We start from the raw sequence: 27017 nt of genomic DNA, 5'->3' as shown, positions 1-27017 counted from the left end.
GGAGAAAGAGCTCTTATACATGTTTCCCCCATGAGATTAAATCCCAGTGCTGCTTCTTGTGACCCTGGGCAAGTCACTTAATCTTCCCGTGCCCACTGCTTTGAATGCCACAAAAAGGTAGTATACAATTTTCCATTTCCTTTTGTGTTTTTAAAAATGGTTTTGCTGGTGCCTGCAAAAGAAAAAACCCTGAAGATTTTTTTTTTTTTAAATTGAGCCTCATGGAACACCTATTTGAACTGCCAAGGGTCCTCAGCATTTCCTTACAGAGCACTAGAAGTGGTGGCACAGGAGAACTCCCCTCAGGATGTACCCCGATCAGACAAGGACACAGGCTTGGACTAGGAGGTTATGTCTGGCACAGACTGGGAGGATAGAAAGTCCGAATCCATGCCACTGTTGTCCTAGGATGAAGCTTCGCTGGCAGAGTCTGGTTCTTTGCATGAGAGCAGCGGTCAGGAAGCAGTAGTGGCCCTGCATCAGGCGGAAGACCCATGATGTGCCGGCTTGTCAGGGCCTCTGAGCTCTCAGGCATTTTTTCCACCTCACAGAGAAAATTAAAGCTGGAAGTTCCTCCAGCTTCCTCATCGCAGTGCTTAGTTATGAGCAGCTCTGTTGCTCCGATCACGTGCTTTCCTTTGCATCCAGGCATCACAAAGCTGGTCACGGATCACTAAGAGTCTCCAGAGGGGTCCCTGCTATGGCTAAACTTTACCCGAGAGGGTCCCTGCTATGGCCAAGCTTTACCCAATGGCTCCGGATTTCCAGCAACTGTTTGTTTAGCTAAAGTTAGATTTGCTGATGGCGCAGGTCACCAAGCGCACAGCCCTGCCTTGTAAAAGAGGTAACATAGTAATATAGTAAATGATGGCAGATAAAGACCTGAACGGTCCATCCAATCTGTCCATTAGCTATTCTCATTAAAAATACATGATTAAATTGTCTCTTTTTTGATATTTCTGGGCCATAAACTAAAGTCTACCTGGTATTATCCTAGGTTCTAACTCCTGTGATTGTTAAAGGATTCTCAGTACTGTAAAATGGACTTGCTCCCCAAAAGGTAATTTGAAGCCTTGCTCTAGGGATTAAGGCAGACAGACTCTTCTCAGACAATACAACAGTGGTGGCCTAAGACAACAGGCAAGGAGGCACCAGAAGTACCCATTGCACCTAGAAGCTCAACTCCTCTTTTGGTGGGCAGAAGCTCATTTGCAGATTCTCTCAGCCACACACATAGTGGGAGTGGAAAATGTGCAGGCCAACTTTCTCAGTTGGCTGACACTTCACCTGGAGAAATGGTCTCTATCCCCCGGGCATTCAACAGCATAGTTTAGTGATGGGGGCCTCTATAGATGGATCTGATGACCTCGACAGTAAACAGATGATTCGCTTATAAAGCCGAAGATACGAGCCAGGAAGTGAGGGGTTGGATGCTTTAGTCCGAACGTGGCCGGAGAAAGAGCTCTTATACATGTTTCCTCCATGGCCCATGGTCACGTCATTTGCAGGATTGTGAGTCATCGCTAGAGGAATGAAGGCCTCAGACTTCCTGTCCAAGTGGACCTTCTCATTCAAGGACCTGGTTCTATTGAGAATCTGGAACACTTTGGGCTTACAGCATGACTCTTAAGCAGATGGCCCTGATCAAGGATTATTCAGACATTGTCATCACCACTTTGCTCACAGCTAAGAAACAATCGATGGTGGCAGCCTGTGCTAAGGCCTGGAAGTCCTTTTAGCATGGGTGCACTGTGGAGGATGTAGAGCCCTTCCAAGTTCCAATTTCCATAGTCTTGGACTTTTTGCAGGAGTAATTTCAGAAGGGTCTGTTCGAATCACTGAAAGTGCAGATAGCAGGATTTTCCTCTTTCTAAGCATGGTGGGATAGAGGCTCCCTGGCCTCTCACCCAGATGTTGCCCGGTTCATTAAAGGAGCTCTTCAGTTATGCCCTCCAGTCCGTCCTTCTTGCCCTTCCTGGAATCTTAACACCGTATTGCAGGGTCTCAGTGGACCTCAATATGAGCCCTTACAGGAGACTTCCCTTCTGGATCCTACAGTCAAGATGGTGTTCTTGGTGACGATCAGCAAAATGAGTCTCTGAGTTGCAAGCTTTTTCCTACAGGGAACCATTCTTCAGAATAATGGAAGGAGGCTTATCCTTATGCACGGTTAGTCCTTCCTATCAAAAGTTGCCTTCCACATTAATCAGGAGGTCCGTTTGCTCACTTTCCACCCTACAGGGTCAAAGAAAAAGGACAGGGCTTTGCAGTTGCTGGATATCAAGTGAGCTCTTCTCTGGTACCTTGAGGTTACCAATGAGTTTCATTCTGACCAGTCATGCCAAGGAAGGGAGGCCAACATCTAAAGCCTCGATTTCAAGATGGATTAAGATGGCCATTTCCTCTATGTGGGCTGAGGTGAGCAGCCACCTATTGCATTGAAGGCTCACTCTACCAGAGGAGTTGCTACTTTATGGCAGAGACTAAAGCTGTCTCACCTGAGGAGATCTGTAGAGCAGCTACATGGTCTAACCTCCATACTTTTACCAGGTTTTATAAGTTGGGACATAGCGCTAGGAAAGATGCCACTTTTGGGTTCTCCATTCTTAAGGCAGACTTAGTGTGGCCATCCTAGATGCTAGGGACCGGTTTGGTTTGTCCCTGCAGATCAGGACCTAGTTGTCCTGAAGCCCCGCCCTGTATGTGAGCTTCACCTGCCTTCTACCTTTTAAGATCAATTCAAATTTGGAGAATTCTCTGTTTCTCAGATGAACTGAGAGGATATATATATAAAAAAGGAAAACACTCAAGAACTTAGTCTGGTTTAAGTCTCTGTTTGATAACAGGACATACAAGTAGCTATGAGCTCTATGTAAGATTAGTGCTGGTTGCACACAGTTTTTGTACCTGTTTTGATCAGTTACTTGTATGTTATAATATTAATGGATATGTTTTTTATAGAGCAGAACTGAATTGTAGTATCAGGGATTTTTTCCTGTTTCCCTCCTTCCAGTTATGTCTGTCGTTACAGTGCTACTTGATTGCTTTTGTACGAACTGGGGGGGGTAAGAGCATCTCCCTAGCATCTCCCTGGAAAGGAGATGGAGTTAAGAAGGTGATTGACTTTTCTGGAATCAATTTGTGGGTTCAGATGCAAAACCCTACAGTTCAGGACCACTAGATACATCTACAAAAAAGATTATTATCAAGGTAAGAACCTAATCTTTCTTTTGACTTAATATCACATTTGTAACTCGGCTGAACTAAAATGATTCTTGTTTACTAGAATGTTATCTTGTCACAACAGTTGAGAAAGTACCCATAAAATAGTCATATTTTTCCCTTAAATGCTCCATGAATGATGATAGATGAATCAGATCTGCTTTTTGGCTTGTCCCACACTTTGAGGCTTAATTGCATGAGTAATAGTTTAATTTTACAGATAATGCACAACTAATTGAAAATTGATGTGTATTTAATTTCTTGATGTTCTCTTGCTGGTTTTCAGGATTTGGATACAGACTGCTGTATTTCTATTTATAAAACATGGGCTGGCATTTTAGGGTAGTGTATACATTCATTAGTGCCTTTCTAGTAAGCCAGGAGAAAGAGGCATATGTCATCTATCCCTAGCCAAAGGAACCCCTCCCTGCCCCCCCCCCCCCACACACACACAAATTAAAGAGAGTTGAGCACACAGTGAATTGAAATAACAATTGACAGTGTAGACCAGTTGTTTTCTTTGCTGCACATCACCACTTCCAAATTCTAAGTGACAAACAATCCAGATAATTTGCACGGCAATCATTACCATTGTGGAGGATGGGAGGTCTATTTTGATTGAGTACGTCATTTGTTTTAAAGGTTTCATTGCGTTACCCAATTCACCTTTCATGTTTCATCTTTAAAACAACTCTGAGTGGTGGTTGCTGTATTTCAGAAGCACACAGTTATGGTAATATACTTTCTGCAAAAGTATCATTTACTGGCAAGCTGCTGTTTTTAAAACTCTTTCAGTTATTTTAAAGTACATTTTCCCAGTTCCATGAAAGCAGCCATTTATTAAGAAGAAAGTAAAGAAATACAAATGATATTGAATGCTCTTTCTTTGTTGTAAATGTCATGTTTGATACCACTTTGAACATCAGAGTCATTAAGCACAAACTGGACTTTGTTTATGATCTGAATTTAGATTCTTAATACAATTTCTTCAAAGAGGTCCAGAAGAGTTATAGGGTAGAACTGCAAAGAATTTTGTATAATAACTTAGGGACATTCTCATTTAAAACAGTGAGAAATTTCATTTGTTAAATTCTCCAATTTAAATATTGCGAAGTATAGACAAATTCTTTTCTTAAGTACTTCTTAACATGAGCTTATTATGGGCCTGTTCTGAAAGGATTTTGCTGAATAATGCCTGTTTCATACATATTTTGAAATTTGTTTTTAAGTTATTGACTGCCATTGAGCCATTTTGATTTCTCATGCTTGTTGTAACCACCTCCTTAGTTCTTTTATGTTATGCTCTGAAAGTAATATTCTTTTTTATCTTTTTTTTTTTTAAAGATAAAGACATACTCTGCTGATACATCTAATCATCCTTTTTTCGATCCTTTCCCAACAGTGCCACAGTTTTCTGTAAGTAGCAAGTGTAACTAAACTAAAATAAAACATTTAACTGAATAATTTGTAAGGGGAAATCTCAAGTTGTGTTTATCTAAACAAGAATTCAATCAAGCCAGTATCAGAAAGTGATAAAAACAGAGACTGTTTGGTTTTCTGCAAACGGGTAAAAAGGTTTCTTAGTGATACATTTTATAGCATATTGGTACAGTATCATATATAAAATATTAAGATACAATTGAGAACTAAAAGTTCCCAAAGAGAAAAACAGATTTTATGCTGCTTATCCTAGGAATAAGCAGTGGATTTCCCCAGCCATTTTAATAATAGCTTATGGACTTCTCTTTTAGCAAATTATCTAAACCTTTTTTAAACCCTGTTAAACTAATTGCTTTCATCATATTCTCCAGCAACAAATTCCAGGGTTTAATTATATGTGTGAATAAATATTTTCTCCAGTTTGTTTCAAATCTACTACTTAGTAGCTTCATTGCAGCTTATACTGTTCCAAAGTGGCTTACAATAAAATATGTACATAATCAAAAACACATCTTCTTAATATGAGAAACACATTTTACTATACATAACTCCGCACTTTCCACCCTATTCCAAGACACCAACTAATCAAAATAATCATGTATAGGGGAAAGCATGCAAAAAGAGATCTAATATATATTTTTTTTAATTGCTGCACAGATGTACCAAAACATATACAATATACCCTGGCAGGCTATTCTACAAATATCAACCTGCAATAGAAAAAGCACAGGTTGCTGTCTCCACATAGTGTACCCTGGCCTAAAATAAATCTGGTCCCATCGTTTTTCTATCTGCTGCTAATCGAAGACTATGCCCTTGCTCATGAACTTGAATCAAATGCTGCAAAAGGGCTGGGGCCAACACAAATATACATTTCAACAGTTTATAGACTGTGCCTCCAGGAATTGTGCAAACTTTTTATAAAACCCAGCTATGCTAACTGCTTTTACCACATCATCTGGTGACAAATTCTAGAGTGACACTATGCATTGAGTGAAAAAATATTTTCTACTACTGACCCCTTAGGGCTCCTTTTACTAAGATGCGCAAGCATTTTTAGAGCATGCTGCATTGCCACGCGCGCTAACCCCGCGCTACGTGCCAAGAACTAACGCCAGCTCAATGCTGGTGTTAGCGTCTAGCACGTGGCAATGCAGCACGCACTAAGCGCACGCTAAAACCGCTAGCGCAGCTTAATAAAGGGAGCTCTTAGTCTTTCTATGTGTGGAAAGATAATAAATAGAAACAAAACCAAATTTAAAAAAATGATACCTTAATACATTTTTGACTAGCTTTGAAGACAATCCCTACAATTTTAGGTCATAAATGAGCAAAATAAAACATCAGAATATATGTACAAGTGAAACATAAAAACATTCCAGTGACAGTCTCATGGGGATAGGTAGGAGTGAGTAAGGAAGTGGGGGTGAAAAACGGGAAGAGTTGGATGGGTGATCAGAGGGTATCAAAACTGTATAACTTTGATTTAATTTGTCATAGGAAACCCAGATCTTTGCTAAGTCTTGCTTGATGGGTGTCAAAATATTTAATCATTTTGGACTTCAAATATCATACATTCCTGGATTGTCGTAGAATTTCCTAATCATAATCATTGATACAGTACTGTGCTCTTGCAAAGTGCTCTCCCACAGCAGTGTCACATTGTTTAGCTTTGAGGTGTGTAAAGTGGTGCCTTTGTATGTTGATTCTTGTCTTAAGCATCTGGCCAATGTAGAATCTTTATGTATTCTGATATTTGTCATTGTTTCCTTATTTCTGACCCAAAGAAGAAGGTATTGCCTTTGATAGCTAGTGTAAAAAAAAAAATAAAGTATTCTTAGTCCATTTTTAATGTTTTATTTCATTCATTACTTTTAAAGGTGTACTCACACAGGCTACTATACCAATTACATAATGAGTAAACAATTTGCATTTACCAGTTCCATTTTACTCTGGTTTTACCTACTTATGGACTTCCCTGAGCCATAAAGCTGGTATGACAGTTGTCACATATACCACATAACTTATAGTATTATCTATTACACATGTAAGTTTGTGTCTGACCCATGCTCCGATCATTCATACATCCTCTTGCAAATATATACTATGTAAAATAAGCAGGTGTGTGGAATTCTGGCAATTTGTATGTATGTGTGCTCACATGCACTCATAAATGTTTGCTTAATGTTATGTTAGCATTTACAGTATGTTATAGAATTATCTCTTATATTTATGCTGTGACCAGTCCTTATTGTTGGTTGGGGAAACATGAATAACAAAAAAATAAAATAAATAAGGTTCCCTTCTCCACTTTCCACTCACCCTGGGGATGTATAGATGGTTATGATGGGGGACTTTTTCAAGAGGTATTGGCTGGGGTTCTAGACCTAGGAGCAGTATATAAGGTGTGTTGCTCAAGGTGTTTGTCCCATAGAGCTGTTTCATAGGCTGTGAACAAGAGAGAAGGTCCACTGACTACGGTAATCCTTTACATCGATCACAATCAACCGGTAGATGGCCAAGGCAAAATGAGTCGATTGCAGAGCCCATCCCGGGCTCCGTGATAGATTTACTTTGCCTTAGCGATCTACCGGGCCGATCAGCCTTCCTCTCCCCGATGTCAATTCTGCCGTCGGAGAGGAAGTTCCAGGCCTTCCAATCGCTGCCTGGCTGGCCCGGAACTTCCTCTCCAACGGCAGAATTGACGTCGGAGAGAGGAATGCTGGTCGGCCCGACGCAGGGAAGCAGGGAGAGCTTGGGGCAGCGATGGCTTTGGGGCCTGTTACCCGATGGCAGCGGCAGCTTGGGGGCCTTTTCCCCGATGGTGGCGGAAGTGGCTTGGGGGAGGGCAGGGAGAAAGATTGGATGCACAGTCAGAAGAAGAAAGTGCAACCAGAGACTCATGATATCACCAGACAACAAAGGTAGGAAAAATGATTTTATTTTTAATTTAGTGACCAAAATGTGTCCATTTTGAGAATTTATATCTGATGTCTATATTTTACACTATGGCCCCCTTTAACTAAACCGCAATAGTGGTTTTTAGCACAGGGAGTCTATGAGCGTCGAGAGCAGTACTGGGTATTCAGCGCAGCTCCCTGCACTAAAAACTGCTATCGTGGTTTAGTAAAAAGGGAGGGGGTATATTTGTCTATTTTTTGTATAGTTGTTACTGAGGTGACAATGCATAGAGTCATTTGCTTTGACCTCTTTGGAGAAAACCCCAGAATATAAATGATAATTAAAATTTTCTTTGCGTACAGTGTGCTTTGTGTTTTTTTTTAATTTTATTGTTGGTAGATCATTTTGACTTGGTCATTTTAAAAGTAGCTCGCAAGCCCAAAAAGTGTGGGCACCCCTGCTTTACATGTTTGCCAGTAGTTGTCACTTCTACAGGTTCTTCTTTCTCCTCATGTCTCGCTTTGCAAGCTTGTGCTCTTCCTGCCTGACTCAACCCACTTCAAAGCATCTCCTTCACATCAACTTTGCATCATTTTTGTAGCATTTTCAAGGGCGCCTACAAGTTAAGCGCCATTTATAGAATCAGGGCCGTAATATATTGAGGAAAGCAGGCACCGTGTTATAGAGCTGCAGATTGTATAAAAATGGGTGTACACTTTCCATGTACGTATGTGGTTGTACAATTTTATAAATGATAGACAAAGGCTGCACCATGCAACTTCAAATCAGCAAAATGGTTCAGAAGGCATTCGCAACCATGCGCAACTTAAGACAAGTCCGAAAATACTTCAATAACAAACAATTCAAACTCATAGTACAAGCACTAATCCTAGAACTCCTGGACTATTGTAATATATTTTACCTTTCATGCCCCGCCAACATGCTAAAACAATTACAAACAGTCCAAAATACAGCCCTAAGACTAATATACTCGCTGAAAAAATACGACCACATTACCTCAGCTTTCCAAGACTCACACTGGCTCCCAGTACAAGCACACATACAACACAAATTCTACTGCACCCTATTCAAAGGCCTAAATGGAAATGGACCAAGCTATCTGAACAACCGCCTAATCAGGAAAAACACATCCAGACCAAGCACACTTTACCAACCCCCCAATCAAAGGCATGCAAAGCAAAAAAATATATGACGGTCTGCTAGCCACCAGAGCAGCAAAAATAGACCACCACCTCTCAAATCTGCTGACCACGACGCCCAAACTACAAAATATTCAGGAAAGAACTGAAAACCATACTATTCAAGAAATTTGTCAAATGATCTAACCAAACCATATCGACCATTCCCAGATCCCAATGCATACTATAGCTATCAACCTTGTAATCTCCCTGGGAATGCCAAGGCTAATTTCTTGTTGTAAATCTCCTAGAACTGAAAGGTATTGGCAGGATAGAAAACATCAATGTAATGTAATGTAAAAGCCCTCTTCTACTGTTAAACAGTCTTTACATGCTGAAACATCTTTTATAAAATTCTCTCCTTGTGTGTAGCTTCACCCTTAAAATTATGCATAACAAAGAGCAGGTGTAAAGTGTGCATATAGTTTCCATAAGGTAATTTTCAAAGCTGAAGGTTGTGTGCTGCTTTGCTTTGAAAATCTGATCAAATCCACGTAGAGGAAACTATGGGGCTCATAATAAAAAAAAACAACAAAACCCTCTACAAAGTGGCCTAAATGGGTACTTGGATGATCAAAACGCCTAAGTACCCATTGTCTAAGTATCTAAAACTAGCTTAAGCCTTCCCTTCTAAAAGCATAGAGCGAAAAGAGGCGTTTTTAGAGGAGGGGAAAGAGCGGGAGGTGGGCCGACCTAGACATAGTCGTACAGCAAGTATAACCAAAGGTTTAGGCAGGTTACCTAGTCGGCACTTATACGTTTTGACTTAGACCAAGTCAAAACAGGTATAAGTGCTGAAAAGGGGGCCGCTGAGCTGATGATGGCTGCCGCAATCAGCTCAGCGGCCCCGGCAACCTGCCTACCTCCCCCAGCAACGATCACAGCAGGAGAGACAGCTCATCTCTCATGCCGCGATAGTGATCACCCCCCCCACTGACACAACCGGGGCAGGAGGGAGCCCAAGCCCTCCTGCCACGGCGACCCCCCACCCCCACTAAAATATGGGCAGGAGGGATCCCTCCTGCCCCGATAGTTTCCCACATCTGGCCCCGCCGAACCCCCGATCGGCCCCCCACCCGAACACCCTGCTGACCCGTGAGACCCGTCGCGACCCCACCTCCGACACCCCCCCCATATTTTAAGAACGTTGACCAGATGGACGGGTCCCAAGCCCGTCCATCCAGCAGGCCCAGTACGTAATAGGCCCAGTTGCCTTGGGCCCCTCCTGTGGGTGGGGCCTTAGGCACATGGGCCCAACCCATGTGCCTAAGGCTGTTTGGAATACTTCCTGAAATTGTCCGGTATCAAAATTGCATCTCCACTCCTAAGTTCATGTAATGTAATGCTTTTACTTTTCTATATGTTCCTATATTCTCTATTTCCTTTCTTTAATCTCTACTTTTCTTTCATGTTTTAACTTATTTCTCTAGTACCTCTGGTTTCTTGATCTGTTTGCTTTTTCTATTTTTCTCCTTCATCTCCTATTTCTCTCCATCTCATTTCTTCTACCCTCCATCTTTCTAACCTTACTGACTTATATTTTTCCCCTTGTTTGACCTCCCTTATATAGCATTGGAAGAGATGTGTTCACAGCTACCATTTATATTCTCTTATGCTTTTTGTTTTAACTTGGTTCTCAGAAAATGATTAGTGCTATAATGTTTTGTTTTAGGAAGAATTAATAGATAATAAACTACAGTGTTATGCTGTGCTGTCATCTCCCAAGAGATTATCTCCTATACCTCATACATTGACAGGAAGGCCTTTGATGGAGACGTTGCCAGCAACACAGACCAACCTTACCACACACACACCTATTTATTTAGCAGACAGGTACTGTAAAGTTCTCTTAATACATGTATAAATGTATATTTATGTAATATTATTTAGAAAATTAGTTGTCTCTAGAGCAGAGATGGACAACTATAGACCTTCAAGGCCACAACTCAGCTGGGTTTTCAATAAATATGCATGATATTGTTTTGCATGTATTGTTTCCATTGTATATAAATATATCTCATGCATATTCATTGTGAAAATCTTGATAACCTGACTGTGTTTGGCCACTCCTGCTCTAGAGTTTGTCTCCAATGACAACCATTGGCCATTACTTGCAGATTCCTCTATTTTTTTCAGCAGCCTTCCTTTATATTTTAACTCAGTGAACAAATTCCCCTTTCTGGAAAGAAAGAATTAAGCCTCCCTTCTCCCCAACCACTAAGTATTCCTTCCTGTAGATTACGAGTAATGCCCTAGCACTATTATTTTTGATAATATTCTGGTCAATATTCAGACCTTGCCTCAGTGTCTTGAAAAAAAAATGTTCTACGCTGCTGTTCAAGTAGGTGGTGGTGCTGAATATACATAGAAAGTACACACTGCCAGCAGTTATACATATTCAGCTTCTATCCATATAGCTAAATGGCTGAAGTTGACTGCTTTGCGCTATGAATAACAGCTGAATATTGCTGCTATATGTTTTATTTAGTTTATTGCACATTTGATATACTGCCTTTCATATGAACTTAAAGCTATTTACAGTTAAAATCTGGAAAAGGAAAGATGAAAACTAAGAAAAAGGGTATTGAAAAGAGAAGGGGGAGGGAAAGAAGACAAAACAGATGTACTAACTGCCAGCTGGAGGGCATCCCTACTTCTTTACAAATGAGGAAATCTGTGTATAGATGGGGTTTTAAGATGTGTTAAATCTTGGGTAGGACCATTCACCACGAAGCTCCAAATAGAGGTAATTCCAAGGGAAGGGAGCAGTGCAAAAGAAGGCAGAGTGGTAGGTTGATTCAAGGCAGGCCCAGTGGGCAGTGGTTGACTGCAGGGCATGTGAAGGGACATAAGGAGAAATAAGGGAGTTTCAGAATGGAGGTCCTTATAGGCTAAGGTGAGAATCTTGAAGTGAATGTGAAAGGAGACAGGCAGTTAGCGGTGGTGTGCCAGAAGGAGAGAGTCATGGTCTGATCTGTGGGCATGGGAAAGGAGTTGGACAGCAGTAGGCCAGAGAGGACACTATTGCAACAGTGGGAGATGGCAAGTGAGCATAACAGACTGGCACATGAATCATTGTCAAGATAGCTGCGTAGAGAGCAAATAAGGTGAAGGGAATAGAAGCAAGACTTTGACCACTGAGGAGACATGTTGAAAGAGAGCTATGAATCGAGGAGTATTCTCAAATATTTAATTGAGTCAGATAGTCCTAGGTTTGAATTACAAGTGGTGGAAGCTACAAGGGAAAGGAATGGCACCCAGTCACCCAAAGAGCTTGTGTCTTAGAAGGATTTATTTATTTATTTTAAAAATTTCTACACCGCCTAAGACCTACGTGGTTTACAAAGTAAACATACATAATCATGTATATATACACACACAATCAGTAAAACATTATCTACTCACTCCTCCAAAGCTGTCTAACTTACTAAAACTTTAATAAAACAGTGTCAAAATCTGAAACATCACTACCTAGTAAAAAGCTTTCACAAAAAAAATATTTATTTTATTTCTTCCATTTGTGCGTCACAGATACCTATACAAGCTCTAGGCGACATTACAGAGGAAGGGGTTAGAAGAGGGTAGGGAGGAATATGTAGGGCAGGAAGGAGTTGAGAGGAGAGAAGCATGTAGAATATTTCATAGAAATTCTTAACTTTACAGATAGGAGCACCATCTATGTAAATGATATCTAAATGAATTAAAGGAATATGTAAAAAGGAATATAAGGGAGGAACTGTTAAACAATAGAATTCAGGGAAATTCAATTAATAAAATAAAAACAATAGAGGTAAAATCAATGGAATAAAATTTAAAATAATTCATAAACTGGGGAAAAAAATCAAATAAGTCTGACAGAAGTCCAATTTCCTGAAGCAGCTCTGTTGCCTCAGCAAATTTTAAATAATCCCAACGGCAAAAGTCCAGACAGGACAGATATCAGGTCGGGTTTTCCAGCTTCTGCAGCTCCAACTCATCTCTTCCAGGCAGATGATGCACAGAGATAGAACAATCCAGCACCGGGCCACACTGATCTCGGTGGCTGGCAGATGCTCATGGGCAGCTCCCGAAGAATATAGCACTCTGCCTCCATCGGCGGACAACCAGGAGGAGGAGTCCACGGCACAGTCCCACTCCATGGATCCGGAGACACCACCAGCCCCTCCCCAATGAGAGAACAGATGTTGCCCCATCCTAGGCAACAACCAGCAGCGATCATCCATGCCTCCACTGGTCCCGCCTCCAGTAATGATTTTCCCGCAGCGAATATGTTTTTAGTTGCTTCTTAAGACATCTTGTCTTTACATAGTCTCAAATATCCTGGTAAAGCTTTCCATTTCAAAGGACCTGCCACAAAAATGGCTGTTGCGTGCATCTTTTTGTAATGAGTTTCACCAAGCACCTCTATTGATGGCAGATTCTGACCTCAACAGTCTAGAAGGTATATAATGTTTCAATACCTGCTTTAAATACCACGGTGTTACCCTATAGATTGCGTGGTGAACAACCATCACAATTTTGTAATTGATTCTACATTTATTGGCAACCAGTGGAGACTTTTCAATACCAGCATTGTATTCTCATTCCATGCCACCCCCGTAATCATGGGAGAAGAGCCAACTATCAAAAGCATCCAGGCAGAACTGGTGATCAGTGAAGTCAGGATTACATAGAAACATGATGGCATCCGCAGTAACCATTATCTCTTTCTCTCTCCGAGAGATCCCACGTGCTTATCCCAGGCCCTTTTGAATTCAGATACAGTCTCTGTCTCCACCACCTCTTCTGGGGGACTGTTCCATGCATCTACCACCCTTTCTGTAAAAACGAAATTTCCTTAGATTACTCCAGAGCCTGGCTCCTTTTAACTTAATCCTATCCCCTCTCATTGCAGAGTTTCCTTTCAAATCAAAGAGACTTGACTCATGCACATTTACAGTATATAGGTGTTTAAACATCTCTTTCATATCCCCCCTCTCACGCCTTTCCTCCAAAGTTTCCAGATTGAGATCTTTAAGTCTGTCCCCATACGCCTTATGATGAAGACCATATACCATTTTAGTAGCCTTCCTCTGGACCAACTCCATCCTTTTTATATCTTTTTGAAGGTGCGGTCTTCAGAATTGTACACAATATTCAAAATGAGGTCTCATCAAAGTCTTATACAGGGGCATCAATACTTCCTTTTTCCTATTGGCCATACCTCTCCCTATGCAACCTAGCATCCTTCTAGCTTTCGCCGTCACCTTTTCAACCTGTTTGGCCACCTTAAGATGTTGGATAGAGACTAAAGGAATATCATTTGCATAGAAATAAGATTCGACCAAGAAGGATTGAATTATTGAGACAAAGGGACTGAGAAAAATATATTTTTTTAAAAAAAGGGAATAATTAATTGGGAATAAATATTGGAGCTTTTTTGAGTGAAGATGACTGGAAAACTATTGAAATAAATGTTTTGAAATGTTCATTGTCTGTATCTGTTAAGGAAAATGCTATTAAAATGCTTTACATGTGGTATCTCACCCCAGCTCATCTGCATCATATGTTCCCAGGAGTCCCTTCCACTTGCTGGAGGGGTTGCCCTGATATTGGATCTATGGGTCATATTTGGTGGCCTTGCACTAAATCAAGGGCATTTTGGAGGGCTATTTAGAGTCATTTATAAGGTTAGATTAGACATCCTATTCTCTGGCATCCAGCTATATTTCTTTTTGGAAAAAAGTCTCCAGGACTTATCTGCACATAATCTTGATTGATACATCAAATCCTTCATGCTGCTTGACTGACTTTGGTGAAACATCATTCTATGCCTTCTTTGGTTTTCTGGATTACAAAATTATGATATTTGTGCGATCTGGAATGCTTTGTTGCTTTCTTGAAGCAAACTTTGCCTATTTGGGGCCCCTTTTTATATCTTTTTGAAGGTGCAGTCTCCAGAATTGTAGACAATATTCTAAATGAGATCTCACCAGTCTTATACAGGGGCATCAATACCTCCTTTTTCCTACTGGCCATACCTCTTCCTATGCACCCTAGCATCCTTCTAGCATTTGCTATCACCTTTTCATCCTGATAGGCCACTTTATGATCTTCACATACAATCACACCAAAGTCCTGCACTTCTGTTGTGCATATAAGTTCTTCACCCCCTAAACTGTACTGTTCCTTCAGGTTTTTGCAGCCCAAAAGCATGACCTTGCATTTCCTTACATTAAATTTTAGCTGCCAAATTTCAGACCATTCTTCATGCTTTGCTAGGTCTTTCTTCATGTTATTTACACCATCCAGGATGTCTACTGTGTAGCAAATTTTGGTATCATCTGCAAAGAGGCAAATCTTACCCGCCAGACTAAACTAAACTAAACTTTAAGTTTGTATACCGCATCATCTCCACAAAAGTAGAGCTCGACACGGTTTATAGGAATTGATATAGAAAGGAACTCCAATGAAGAGGGGAAGGACTTAGTAAAGAGGAAGATAGAGGGACTTAGCCAGACCTTCAGCAATATTTCTTATAAAAATGTTAAAAAGAACAGGCCCAAGAACAGAACCTTGAGGCACACCACTTGTAACATCCCTTTCCTCAGAGCGATCTCCATTGACCACTACCCTCTGTTGACTTCCACTCAACCAGTTTCTGACTCAGCCTGTGACTTTGGGGCCCTTCCTGAGGGCACTCAGTTTATTTATTAGACATCTGTGTGGAATGTTATCACAGGCTTTGCTAAAATCTAATACACCATATCTAGGGCATGCCCTCTATCCAATTCTCTGGTCACCAATTCTCTGGTCACCTCTAGTGAATCCATGTTGCCTTCGGTTCTGTAATCCACTGTATTCCAGAAACTTCACCATTCTCTGTTTTAAAAGTGTTTTCATCAATTTGCTTACCTCAGAAGTCAGACTTGCTGGCCTATAATTCCCTACTTCTTCCTTACTTCCACTTTTGTGTAGAGGGATCACATCCGCCCTTCTCTAGTCCTCCGGTACCACTCCCGACTCTAAAGAAGCATTGAATAGGTCAGTCAGCAGAGCTACCAGAAATTCCCTGTTCCTTCAGCACCCTCGGATGTACACCATCCAGCCCCATCGCTTTGTCTATCTTTAGTTTAGCTAACTCCTCACGAACACAATCCTCTGAAAATCGATCAGAGTCTTGCACTATTCCATCCCTATTTGTCATGTTTGTCTTCTGCGGTCCCAGTGCCAGTACTTCAGCCATGAACATAGAACAGAAATATTTGTTAAGTAATTCAGCCTTTTCTTTATCAGTTTCTATATATTTATCTCCTTCACTTTTGTGTCTCACAATGCCACTTTTGCAATTCTTCCTATCATTGATATATCTAAAATTATTTTGTCTCCCCATTTTACCGTATCAGCTATTTTTTTTTTATTCCAATTGTATCTTTGCTTTCCTGACTACTTGACCATCCTCTCTTAACTTTTCCAGATATTTTTTGCCTGTCTTCGTCTTTCTGTGATCTTTTGTAGTTTATGAAAGCTAACCTCTTATTTCTTACCTTCTCAACTACTACTTTTTTCCTCTTTCTTTTACTTACTTGCCTCACAAAAAGGTCTATTGCCCTTAAAATAACTCCTTTCAGTTTTGCCCACTTCATTTCTATTCCTTCCAGCCATTCCCATCCAGACAACAGTTCCTTGATGTAATCCCCCATCTGAACAAAGTTAGGTTTTTTTAAAAGTCTAGAACCTTTAATTTTGAATGAGCCCTCTCTATACTCGTCTCAATATTAAACCATACCATGCAGTGATCACCGCATGTCAGATGATCACCCACTGTACTATCAGAAACACTTTCCCTGTTTGTAAGCACTAAGTCCAGTATGACTCCATCCTGCGTGGTTTCCATTACCAACTGCTGGAACAGTTCTCCTTGTAGAGAATCCATGATATCCCTACTTTTACAAGACTCCACAATAGAGATACCCCAATCATCATCCGGCATGTTAAAATCACCTAGTAGTAAAACTTCCCCTTTTTTAGAAATATTCTGAATGTCTACTATTAAATCTCTGTCAATTTCTTCCATCTGTGAAGGATGCCTTTATATCACACCAATGTAAATATATTTACCATTCCCTCTTTCCAAACTGATCCACAGTGCTTCTTTCTTGCCCAGCAGATCCTGCAATAGTGTGGTTTTAATATGATCTTTAACATATAACGCTACTCCCCCTCCTTTTCTTCCTACCCTGTCTTTCCTGAACAGATTATAGCCCAGTATATCTACATCCCAGTCATGGTTCTCTGTGAACCATGTCTCTGTGATCGCCACTATATCCAATTCCTCTTTTTCCATCACAGCTTCTAGATCCAGAATCTTGTTTCCCATACTTCAAGAATTAGTATATACTGCTTTCCAGACATTGCCCCCTTTTTCCATCTGTGTAGAGCAGGGGTGCCCAACGCGTCGATCGCGATTGACCAGTAGCTCAGGAAGGCAACTCGAGTCGATCGCACTCGTGTTGCCGTCCTGATCTACGGGCCGATCAGCCTTCCTCTCCAGTGTTCTCCCTAGGGCCTTTTAGCTGGGCGGTCCGCCCAGCTGTCATCTGCCGCTGCTGAACATTAAAAAAAAAACCAAAAAAACCGGCTTGGAGATTTCAGCCCCTAGCGAACTTATGCTCCGGGCTCTAACGTGTGCGTGCAGGCTTCTCTTCTCTTCCCTCCGAAACCGGAAGTTATGCCCGGGGAGGGGGAGGGGGGGAGAAGGGAAGCCTGCACGCACATGTTGAGAGCCCTGAAGCAAGCGTTCGCTACGGGCTAAGGCGGGAGACAGGTTAGTGAAGCATTTCCTCTTCTTGCTGCCGGGTCCTGCCTACTTTCTGTTTCTGCGAAGGCAGGACCCGGCAGCATTTCCCCCAACAGTTCCTCGCGATGCTGGTCGGCCGAAGCAGGGAGAGGTTGGGGCGGCGTCGGCTTTTGGGCGTGTTATTGGCGTCGGCTTTCGGGCCTGTTATTGGTGGCGGTTTGGGTCCTGGTCCCCGATGGCAGTTTGGGTGCCCGATGGCAGTGGCAGTGTCTTGGGGGAGGGCAGGGAGAAAGAAAGAAAAAGGGCAGGCAGGGAGACAGAAGGAAAGAAGAGAAACAGAAAAAAAGGAAAGGGAGGCAGAGAGAAAGAAAGGGCAGGGAGAGAGGAAGGAAAAGTTGGGGTAGGGAATGAGGTGTGGAGGAGAGGAAGCATACAGGCTGAAAGAAGGGAAGAAAGACTGGATGCACAGTCAGAAGAAGAAAGTGCAACCAGAGACTCATGAAATCACCAGACAAGGTAGGAAAAATGATTTTATTTTAAATTTAGTGATCGAAATGTGTCTCAATTTATATCTGCTGTCTATATTTTACACTAAGGTCCCCTTTTACTAAACCGCAATAGAGTTTTTTAGCGCAGGGAGCCTATGAGTGTCGAGAGCAGCGCTGGGCATTCAGCGCAGCTCCCTGTGCTCTAAAAACTGCTATCGTGGTTTAGTAAAAAGGGAGGGGGGTATATTTGTCTATTTTTGTATGGTTGTTACTGAGGTGATAGTGCATAGAGTCATCTGCTTTGACCTCTTTGAAAAACCCTGGAATAGGAATGATAATTAACATTTTCTATGCGTACAGTGTGCGTTGTGTTTTTTTAAAATTTTATTGTTGGTAGATCATTTTGACTTGGTCATTTTAAAAGTAGCTCGCAAGCCCAAAAAGTGTGGGCACCCCTGGTGTAGAGGTATTCAGTGTTTTACTTACCTGAGGGCTTATACTCGCCCGGGGGCTTTGATAACCCTGCCTCATCGCTTCTAGTTTAAAGCCCTCTTCCGTAGATTAGCCAGCCTGCCGCTGAAGACACTTCTTCCCTTCTTTGATAGATGGATACCATCCCTACTCAGCAGCCCTTGGAAAATCATTTTGTAAGAGCTTGGTGGAAGACTTAGGAGTAGTAGTTACAGAATCACTTATAAGTTATGTATAATTATCTTTAAAACTTTGATTAACAAGACCCCTGCTTTTTTATATAGATCACTTATTCCATATTCTGCAAAGAGAATTTTACGATCTAGCGAACAAAATCTGCTAACGATTCATCATTAAAAATTATTAATACAAGGAGACAATTTATTTTTTCTTGTACGGCACCGCAAACATGGAACGCCCTCCCTATTACTTTACGGGAGGAGAAAGACCTTGGAAAATTTAAAACTGAGTTGAAAACTTTCCTTTTTAAAGATGCCTTTTCTACATAATTTTATACTTCATGAATTATATTTATTTGATTAAACCTGTTTTAACTATATCCCTTTTGTATTTTCCCTCAATGTTTCTTCTTTACTTTAAAATTGTATTTCATCCCTCCTTTCCCCTTGTTTAACAATGTTCAAATTTAGAGTATTTTAGCTATTATTTAAAACTGTATGTATTGTAATGTATTGCATTGTTATTGTTTTTCGTTTTTATATTGTAAATTTTAAATGTACATCGCTTAGAATATCCGATTAAGCGATTTATCAAGTCCCATAATAAACTTGAACTTGAAACTTAGTAGGAGATAAACCTGTAGTGATCAGGTAGACAGGAGGATGGTCAGCTCTGGGACTTCACTCATCCCACTCAAACTCCACACTCTCCTTCTGAAGTAAAAGACAGCTCAGTCCGAGATATGAGTGAAACAAACTGGAACTTTATTTAAAGTTGATTAAAGAACAGTCTTTGAACTATGTACACTCACTCTGTGAAAGGCAGATACTCCGGTTCCATCACAAGATTTTCCCCTATCACCTCCTTTTCACTTTAGAATCCATTATTATGGCATCTTCAATAAATTATCATATAACTAGCACTCTTATGATAGATACTGATGGGAGTTATGCCATATAATCAATAGTTAGGGAATAGTCTTTTACAATATCCCTTCATATATAACACCCTTCAAGAGTTTATTGATACTCAGAAACACCACTTAGCTTTCTTTGTGGTGTTTCTGAGTATCAAAGAAAGCTAAATACTAGCTAATACTTTTTGTAATATTGAATGAAATCTTTTGAATGTGAAAGAAATATTTATATTTAAAGATAAAAACATAAATAAATAAAATATTTATTAAAAAATACTTATTAATATTTATTGATCGAATGACGATGCAACACATAAAGCTTTTGTGTAATGAAAACTTATCGAACACAAAGTGGTGTTTCTGAGGATCGCTAAACTCTTGAAGGGTGTTATATATGAAGGGATATTGCAAGAAACTATTCCTTAATTATTGATTCTTCAATAAACTGGCAGACAATTTGGTACTATCAACTGATTTCCCCCTGTTACTTCCAATTTCCTTTAGTCTTCACTATTTACACAATCTTGTCATTCCCTCCCAAACGTTTTCAGGAAACTCCCTCGGTCTCAGGGCTCTGACAGGCGAAAGAAACAATCAAAAGCCAGGATCATACTCCTTCTTTCTCTTTTATAACCTTCCCCCTCCCTCCTGGGAAAAGGGCCTCCAACTCCTCCAACAAAACTTCTCTAGCCACAGTCAAGATTCAGTGACCACCTGAAATAATCCCCCACCACTGCTTTTACAGCAGAGGCATTTTTCAGGTGGGGGGGGGTCGTATTAAAATTACACTTTCAGCTTAAAATGGAGGCTCTTAAATTTAACTGAAAATAAGGGACAGATTTAGGAACCTAACAAGCGCTTAAATTTAGGAGCTCAATTTTTTTTTACCTATACAAATTCTAACAATTATCTGTAAGGTAATCAAACCACTTATTCATAATTACATTTCCATATAGGAAGAAGTTAGAGTCCTGATCTCCTCCCATGGCTTCCAATATCACCTATATGCTGATGACTCCTAGATCTACCTCTCTACACCTGAAATTTCACCTAAAGTCCAAGAAAAAGGCTCTGCTTGTTTGGCTAACTCTGCTGCCTGGATGTCCTGCCATCATCTGAAACTGAATATGTCCAAGACTGAGCTGCTTCTCTTTCCTCCTAAACCCTCTACTCCTCCTCCTCCTTTCTCCATCTCACTAAATAATACTGTCATTGTTCCAGTCTCCTCTGCTCACAACCTTGGAGTGGTCTTAGATTCCGACCTCTCATTTTCTACCCATATCCAACAAGCTGCTAAGACCTATCGCCTCCATCTCTTCAATTTCACCAAGATTCGCCCCTTTGTTTCTTAGCACACTACCTGGATCCTTGTCCAGGTTCTCATAACCTCATATTTAGATTACTGCAATCTACTCCTAACTGATATCCCGCAGTGTCGCCTCTCCCCTTGCAATCTGTGCAAAACTTTGCTGCAAGACCCATCTTCTACGAACCTCACTACGCTTATGTCACCCCTCTTCACTTCACTGGCTCCCTGTCTGCCATCGCATACAGTTCAAGATCTTATTGCTGACCTACAAGTGTGTTCATTCTGCTGCCACTCAATACCTTTCCTCGCTTCTCTCTCCTTATACACCACCCAGAGAACTCCATTCCTCAGATAAGTCACTCTTAGTGTTACCCTTCTCCTCCACTGCCAATTCCAGACTTTGTTCCTTTCATCTAGCTACTCCCTATGCCTGGAATAAATGACCTGAGTTTGTCCGTCAAGCCCCTTCCCTTGTTTAAAAGCAGACTGAAAACCCACCTTTTTGATATAGCTTTCAATCCTTAACCCTACTCCTCTGCCCTCCAACCCAGCCCGCTGATTAACTGTTCCTCTTAACTGTATCCATGACATCTTGTTTGTCTATCTTGCCTGTTTAGACTGTAAGCTCTTTCAAGTAGGGACTGTTTTCTTATGTTTTGTGACTCTGTGCAGCGCTGCCTGCATCTGGTAGCACTATAGAAGTAATTAATAATAGTAATAGTAGCAGCATTTATTATTTAAAGGAGTAACATTGTTTTTTTGCAGGCAATTGTAATTATTTTCTGTGTGAGATGTGTGATGTATATTATGGCCTTCCAAATGTGTTATTAATGTATGTGGTTATTTCATTCTGCCTTAATTGCAGTGCTGAGGCTCTGAGGCGTGAACTTGAAAGAGAGAAGATGATGAAAAGACTGCTGATGACAGAACTATGAAAATTCCCATATCTGCTCTGTGGAAGATGGATCAGTAGAAAGGCCATTTAATGCCTTCTGTTGCTTGATATTCTTTTCCCAACTGTGTTAACAATGGTTCACACCATGAAAAGGTGTTGACATGCACTATGTGCCTATGATTCTTGATTGTCGGCTGTTGCACAGACTAACAGAGCTTGGGCTTGTCTTTATAACAAAGGGATTGTTTCTTGAATTACTGCTAGGTAAGAAACCATTTAACCCTTCAGTTCACTTATATGGAAGGGATAGCTAACAGTGCCAAGAAAATCTTAAGGTTCTTTTGATGCAGCTAAGGAAAGGAAGGTGAGAAGGCAGGGAAAATGACCTCCTGTTTTGTATATATGTGTAAATATATATATATATATTGTTAATAACTGAACAGAGATTAATAATGTTAAGCAGAATATTTTGATAGCAGCTTAGAACAAAATAAGTATGGCATTTTATATTTCTTCTAATTTGCACCAAGCTGTTGCCATTGATTGAAGAATAATTTTCTCAAGTCATAAAAGATTATTCTACCTTCATCCTAAGGACTGTTATCTTCTTCTTGAAAAATAATGGTCCTAGGAACATTGACCATAAAGCTCTGCATAAATGTATGTAAATATTATTAAAAATGTATATATGTACAAGCCATCAGAAGTTAACATTTCCATTTTTTAAATTTTATTATCAAATGAGAAATGTGTCTTTTTCAGCAAGGCCACTTCAGTGTTTCAGAGCAGTTTGGATAGATGCTCAATGTATTCATGACAACTCATGGATTGCATCACCTATAGTAATTATAGAGAGTATATCTAGGACAGTGATCAGGTTATTTTGAAATTTTGCACCCATAATACCTCCTTGACAATTATATAACAAACCATTATTTGACTGTGAATCCTTGATTACTTGATCTTGCACAGTATGTTGGTGACAGATCTGTCATAACCCAAGCCTGCCCTCTTAATTTCAAGGCAATTTTTCAACCCCGTCCAAATAAAAAAGGAGGAGGCATAGCAGTTATCTATCACAACTCCATTCCCCTTCATCCAAATACCTCCAACTTAACCTCCTATGCCCCCACTGAAACTCTCCAATTTTCCATTAAACACTCTTCTTCCCTTAATTTTCTTCTTATCTACCTTCCCCCACCAGTAACAAAATCATCACTTTCTTCTCTTATCTCTACTATATCAGACTTTAACATTGCTTACCCTGATTCCGTAATCCTCGGAGATTTTAACATACATTTTAATTCTCCCAATCATTATAATACCTCAGAACTCTTAACGTTAATCTCTGATCTATCATTATCTCCCCTTATCTCTAGGCCTACCCATTCTGGATATGGTTCTCTGTCCCACTCCAATTAAACATCTTTTTAAAAACTTCCAACTTCATACTTTACCCTGGTCTGATCACACTCTAATTACATGGCACCAAGATTTCCCAGTACCATTCAGCCAAGTACAACAAATGAATAATTATAACATCCGCAAGACCAATGACTTAACCCTGTCTGCTATTCAAACTTCTTTCGATTTAAACCTCAAAGACTTTTCTTCTATCCCTATTTCAGAACAGTTCTCACTTTGGGAAACTTCCACCAAATCTCTATTAGACTCTTTGACACCCCAAGTAGAAAAACACCCCTCTTCAAATCAGACCCATAAAAAACAACAACCATGGTACAACGAAAATCTTGCCCTACTCCGTAGACAATTACGTTCTATCGAAAATAGATGGCGCAAAACACGCCTCAACAATCTTCACATTATGTATAAGGAAAAAGCCTCTCATTATAAAAAAACCATCCAACAAACTAAAAAAGAATATTATTCCAAACTCATTACCTCCACTCGTACTTCTTCCATTCTTTTTAGCATAGCTCAGTCACTCTCTAAATATTCTAAGAAAAAAAACCAACCTCCTTCTACCCACCCTCATGCAGATGAACTTTCATTTTTCTTTGATACTAAAATCAAGAACATCAGATCACAACTTGGACCATTACCCCTAGATCCCAATTCCTCCTCTTCTCAAAACCCCAATGACTCTTTACATCTTCCATTCAGCACCCTCTCCAACTTTAAAATGCCCTCTCTAACAAATCTCCATCTTATTTTACAATCCCTAAACGCTTCCAATAATCCCTTCCATCCTCAAAAAAATTTTCTCCTTCTTTGGCCCATTCATCTCAGAAATGATATCCAAATCTCTCTCCGACTGTATTGTACCTACTGCCTGGAAAACAGCCCTTATTTTCCCAAAACTCAAACAACACAACTTAGATCCCTCTCTACCTAGGACTTACCGCCCTATCGCTAATTTACCTATGATCTCAAAATTAACTGAAAAAATCATCCATTCCCAACTCACAGAGTTTATTGAAAAAACCCATGCTTTACACCCATGCCAAACTGGATTCCGCTCTTCGCATTCAACAGAACTGTCACTATTAGGCCTTATTACAACTATTCAATATTACCATGACCATCAAAAATCTGTTGTTCTTATTTCCCTCGACCTAGCAGCAGCCTTTGATACCATCGATCATTCTCTTCTCATTAACAGACTCAAAGACTGTGGTATCACACGTGCAGCTCTTTCATGGTTCACATCCTTCTTTAACGAGCGCTACAGTATAGTTCATACAAACAATGTCACCTCCTCTGCTACGACACAACCGTATGGTGTCCCTCAAGGTTCGATCCTTTCCCCACTACTATTTAATATCTTTCTTTCTCCTCTTCTTACATTAGCCCAATCTATCGGATTTACAATCTTCGCATACGCAGACGACATCCAACTGCTTCACCCAGTCAATACATCAAATATTTCAGACATAAAAGACATAAATAACAAACTGGACATTATAAGCGATTGGCTGTTCACAAATAAACTTTCCCTCAACTTAGATAAATCCCGAGGCCTCCTACTTCCAATCAAAACCTCAGAATCCTTATTGGATAATATTTCAATCAAATCTACTCCAATTCAAATGGACACAAAAATAAAACTATTAGGCGTTATCATTGATAGGGATCTTACTTTCCACGATCATATAAGTACAGTCGCAAAAATCTGTTTTTTCAAACTACGTATCATCCGGTCCTTAATTTCTGTCCTAGAGTCCGATTCAATTACTATTCTGACACACTCTCTAGTTATCTCTCATCTAGATTATTGCAACTCACTTCTCAATGGTCTCCCTCAAAAAGAAATTTGACGCCTACAACTAATACAAAACACTGCAATAAAACTTATTTATAAAATAGGCAAATATGACCATGTCACTCCTCTTCTAAAAAAAGCACATTGGCTCCCCATCTCTCACCGTATTACCTATAAAATCATTTTACTTTCTTTTAAAATAAAACTCTGTCACCAGCCCTCTTTCCTTGATAAACTTCTCATACCCCAATGCTCCCCACACACCCTAAGGTCAACTGATCAAAAACTTATTTTTATTCCCTCCATAAAAGACTTTTATTGTACACGAAAAGTAAATTTTGCAGTAACAGCTCCAACCTTATGGAACCTCCTACAACAACAACTTCGCGATGAACAATGTTTAGATAAATTTAAGACAGGCCTAAAAACCTTCTTATTCTGTGATGCATTTCCGAGTGCTTAGACTCATCTTCTTTCCTTTTCATTCCAGCAACAAACCGCTTTAATAAAGCGACCCCACCCTATATGTCTTATCCCAACCCCACTATCTCCTTTTTCTTCTTAAATATGTAACTTTTCCCCTCCTCTCCCATCTACCCTCACTCTCAAGTTTGTCCTGTTAATAATATTTATGTTCACACTATATATTTAATATACCAACTTATTTTATCTTTAATTTTTTAGTCTTCCTATCTTTTAAATTTTTACTGTTAACCGGCCAGATATTTGTTTGATGGTCGGTATATTAAAACTAATAAACTTGAAACTTGAAACTTCCTTGATCACTTGAAGAGGAGTGCTCATATATTAGATGACGATAAACTTGATCCAATTTACTGAGAAGCTTAAGGTTGCAATATTATCTCTAACCACTAGATGTCCTTCAAAGTTCCTTGCTTAAGGGGACAAGGGCCATGTAGGAAGTAGAGAATGACACGGGGGAAAAAATTGTCCCCGTCACCACCATGTCCCTGCGACCACTGTCCCCACCCTGTCCCCACAACCACTGCCCCCGCCCCATCCACACGACTACTATCCCTGCAGCATCCACACAAGCCTCAGTACTGCAATATTTAGCTTATTCCATCCTTATAAATCAAAGTTCTGGCTGCTGAACTAGAGAAAGAGGCAGGGCTTTGTTTATAAATTTTTATAAACACAACTAATACACTATTTTATCCTAAAGCAAAAAAAAGAAAATAAATAGAATATTTTTTTTTTCTACCTTTCTTGACTGGTTTCTGCTTTCCTCATCTTCTCATTCAATTATTTTCATCCAATGTCTGTCTTCTCTCTGCATCTTCCATTTGCTCCAGTCTATTACTGTGCCTCTCTCTTCATCCCCCCCCTCCAATTGGTCTGGCACCCATCTTCTTCCCTCCGCTCCCCCCTTAGCCTGGCATCTCTGTCTTCTTCCCTTCCAGCATCTTTTCCACACTCTCTGTTCCCCATTTCCCTTCAGCGTTTTCTCCCCACTCTGTCTTCCCAATTTCCCTTCAGCGTCTTTTCTCCACTCTGTCTTCCCCATTTCCCCTCAGCGTCTTCTCCCCACTATCTGTTCCCCATTTCCTTTCAGTGTTTGTTCCTTTCCTTCACCACCCTTCCCTCGCACCACCTCACCGCCCTTCGACACCCCTCATATGGCCCCCTCCCTCCTTCCTACCTACCCGAATCTATCTCCCTCCTTCTCCCTTACCTTTGTGGTGCCTTATAAGATTGAGTAACTTCTTCAAAGCCGTCGGAGCCTGCAAGCAGTAGCGTGCATCTATGGGCAGAAGCTTCTCCTCTGATGCAACTGGAATTCGCGTTAGAAAAGCTTCCGCACACAGACGCACGCGATTGAATGCAGGCTCTGACGGCTTTGAAGAAGTTACTCAATCTGAAAACGTGCCACGAAGGTAAGAGGGAGGGAGATTGATTCGGGTAGGTAGGAAGGAGGGAGGGGGCTGCACGCAATCGGTGACCGCACACGTTCCCTTCCTTAACTGCGGGGA

At 40.5% G+C, this 27017-nt stretch overlaps 1 protein-coding gene across 2 annotated transcripts in view; it reads left to right on the top strand.

Moving 5' to 3' along the window:
- EPB41L4B (erythrocyte membrane protein band 4.1 like 4B) overlaps positions 1-22559 on the top strand; it is a 449748-nt gene extending 427189 nt beyond the window's left edge. The window contains exons 24-26 of one of the 2 annotated variants that reach the window (XM_033930624.1): positions 4567-4638; positions 10435-10595; positions 21771-22559. In XM_033930624.1, the coding sequence (XP_033786515.1) occupies positions 4567-4638; positions 10435-10595; positions 21771-21840 (303 nt within the window). In that variant the 3' untranslated portion in view covers positions 21841-22559. The remainder of the gene's footprint in view (positions 1-4566; positions 4639-10434; positions 10596-21770) is intronic. The other variant, XM_033930625.1, reaches the window with a different exon arrangement.
- The last annotated feature ends 4458 nt before the right edge of the window (positions 22560-27017 follow it).

This window comes from Geotrypetes seraphini, chromosome 2 (genome assembly GCF_902459505.1).
Source record: "Geotrypetes seraphini chromosome 2, aGeoSer1.1, whole genome shotgun sequence".
Taxonomy (NCBI): Eukaryota; Metazoa; Chordata; class Amphibia; order Gymnophiona; family Dermophiidae; genus Geotrypetes; species Geotrypetes seraphini.
Note: the sequence above shows the minus strand (reverse complement) of the source record. Positions and strands in the feature narration are given on the sequence as shown.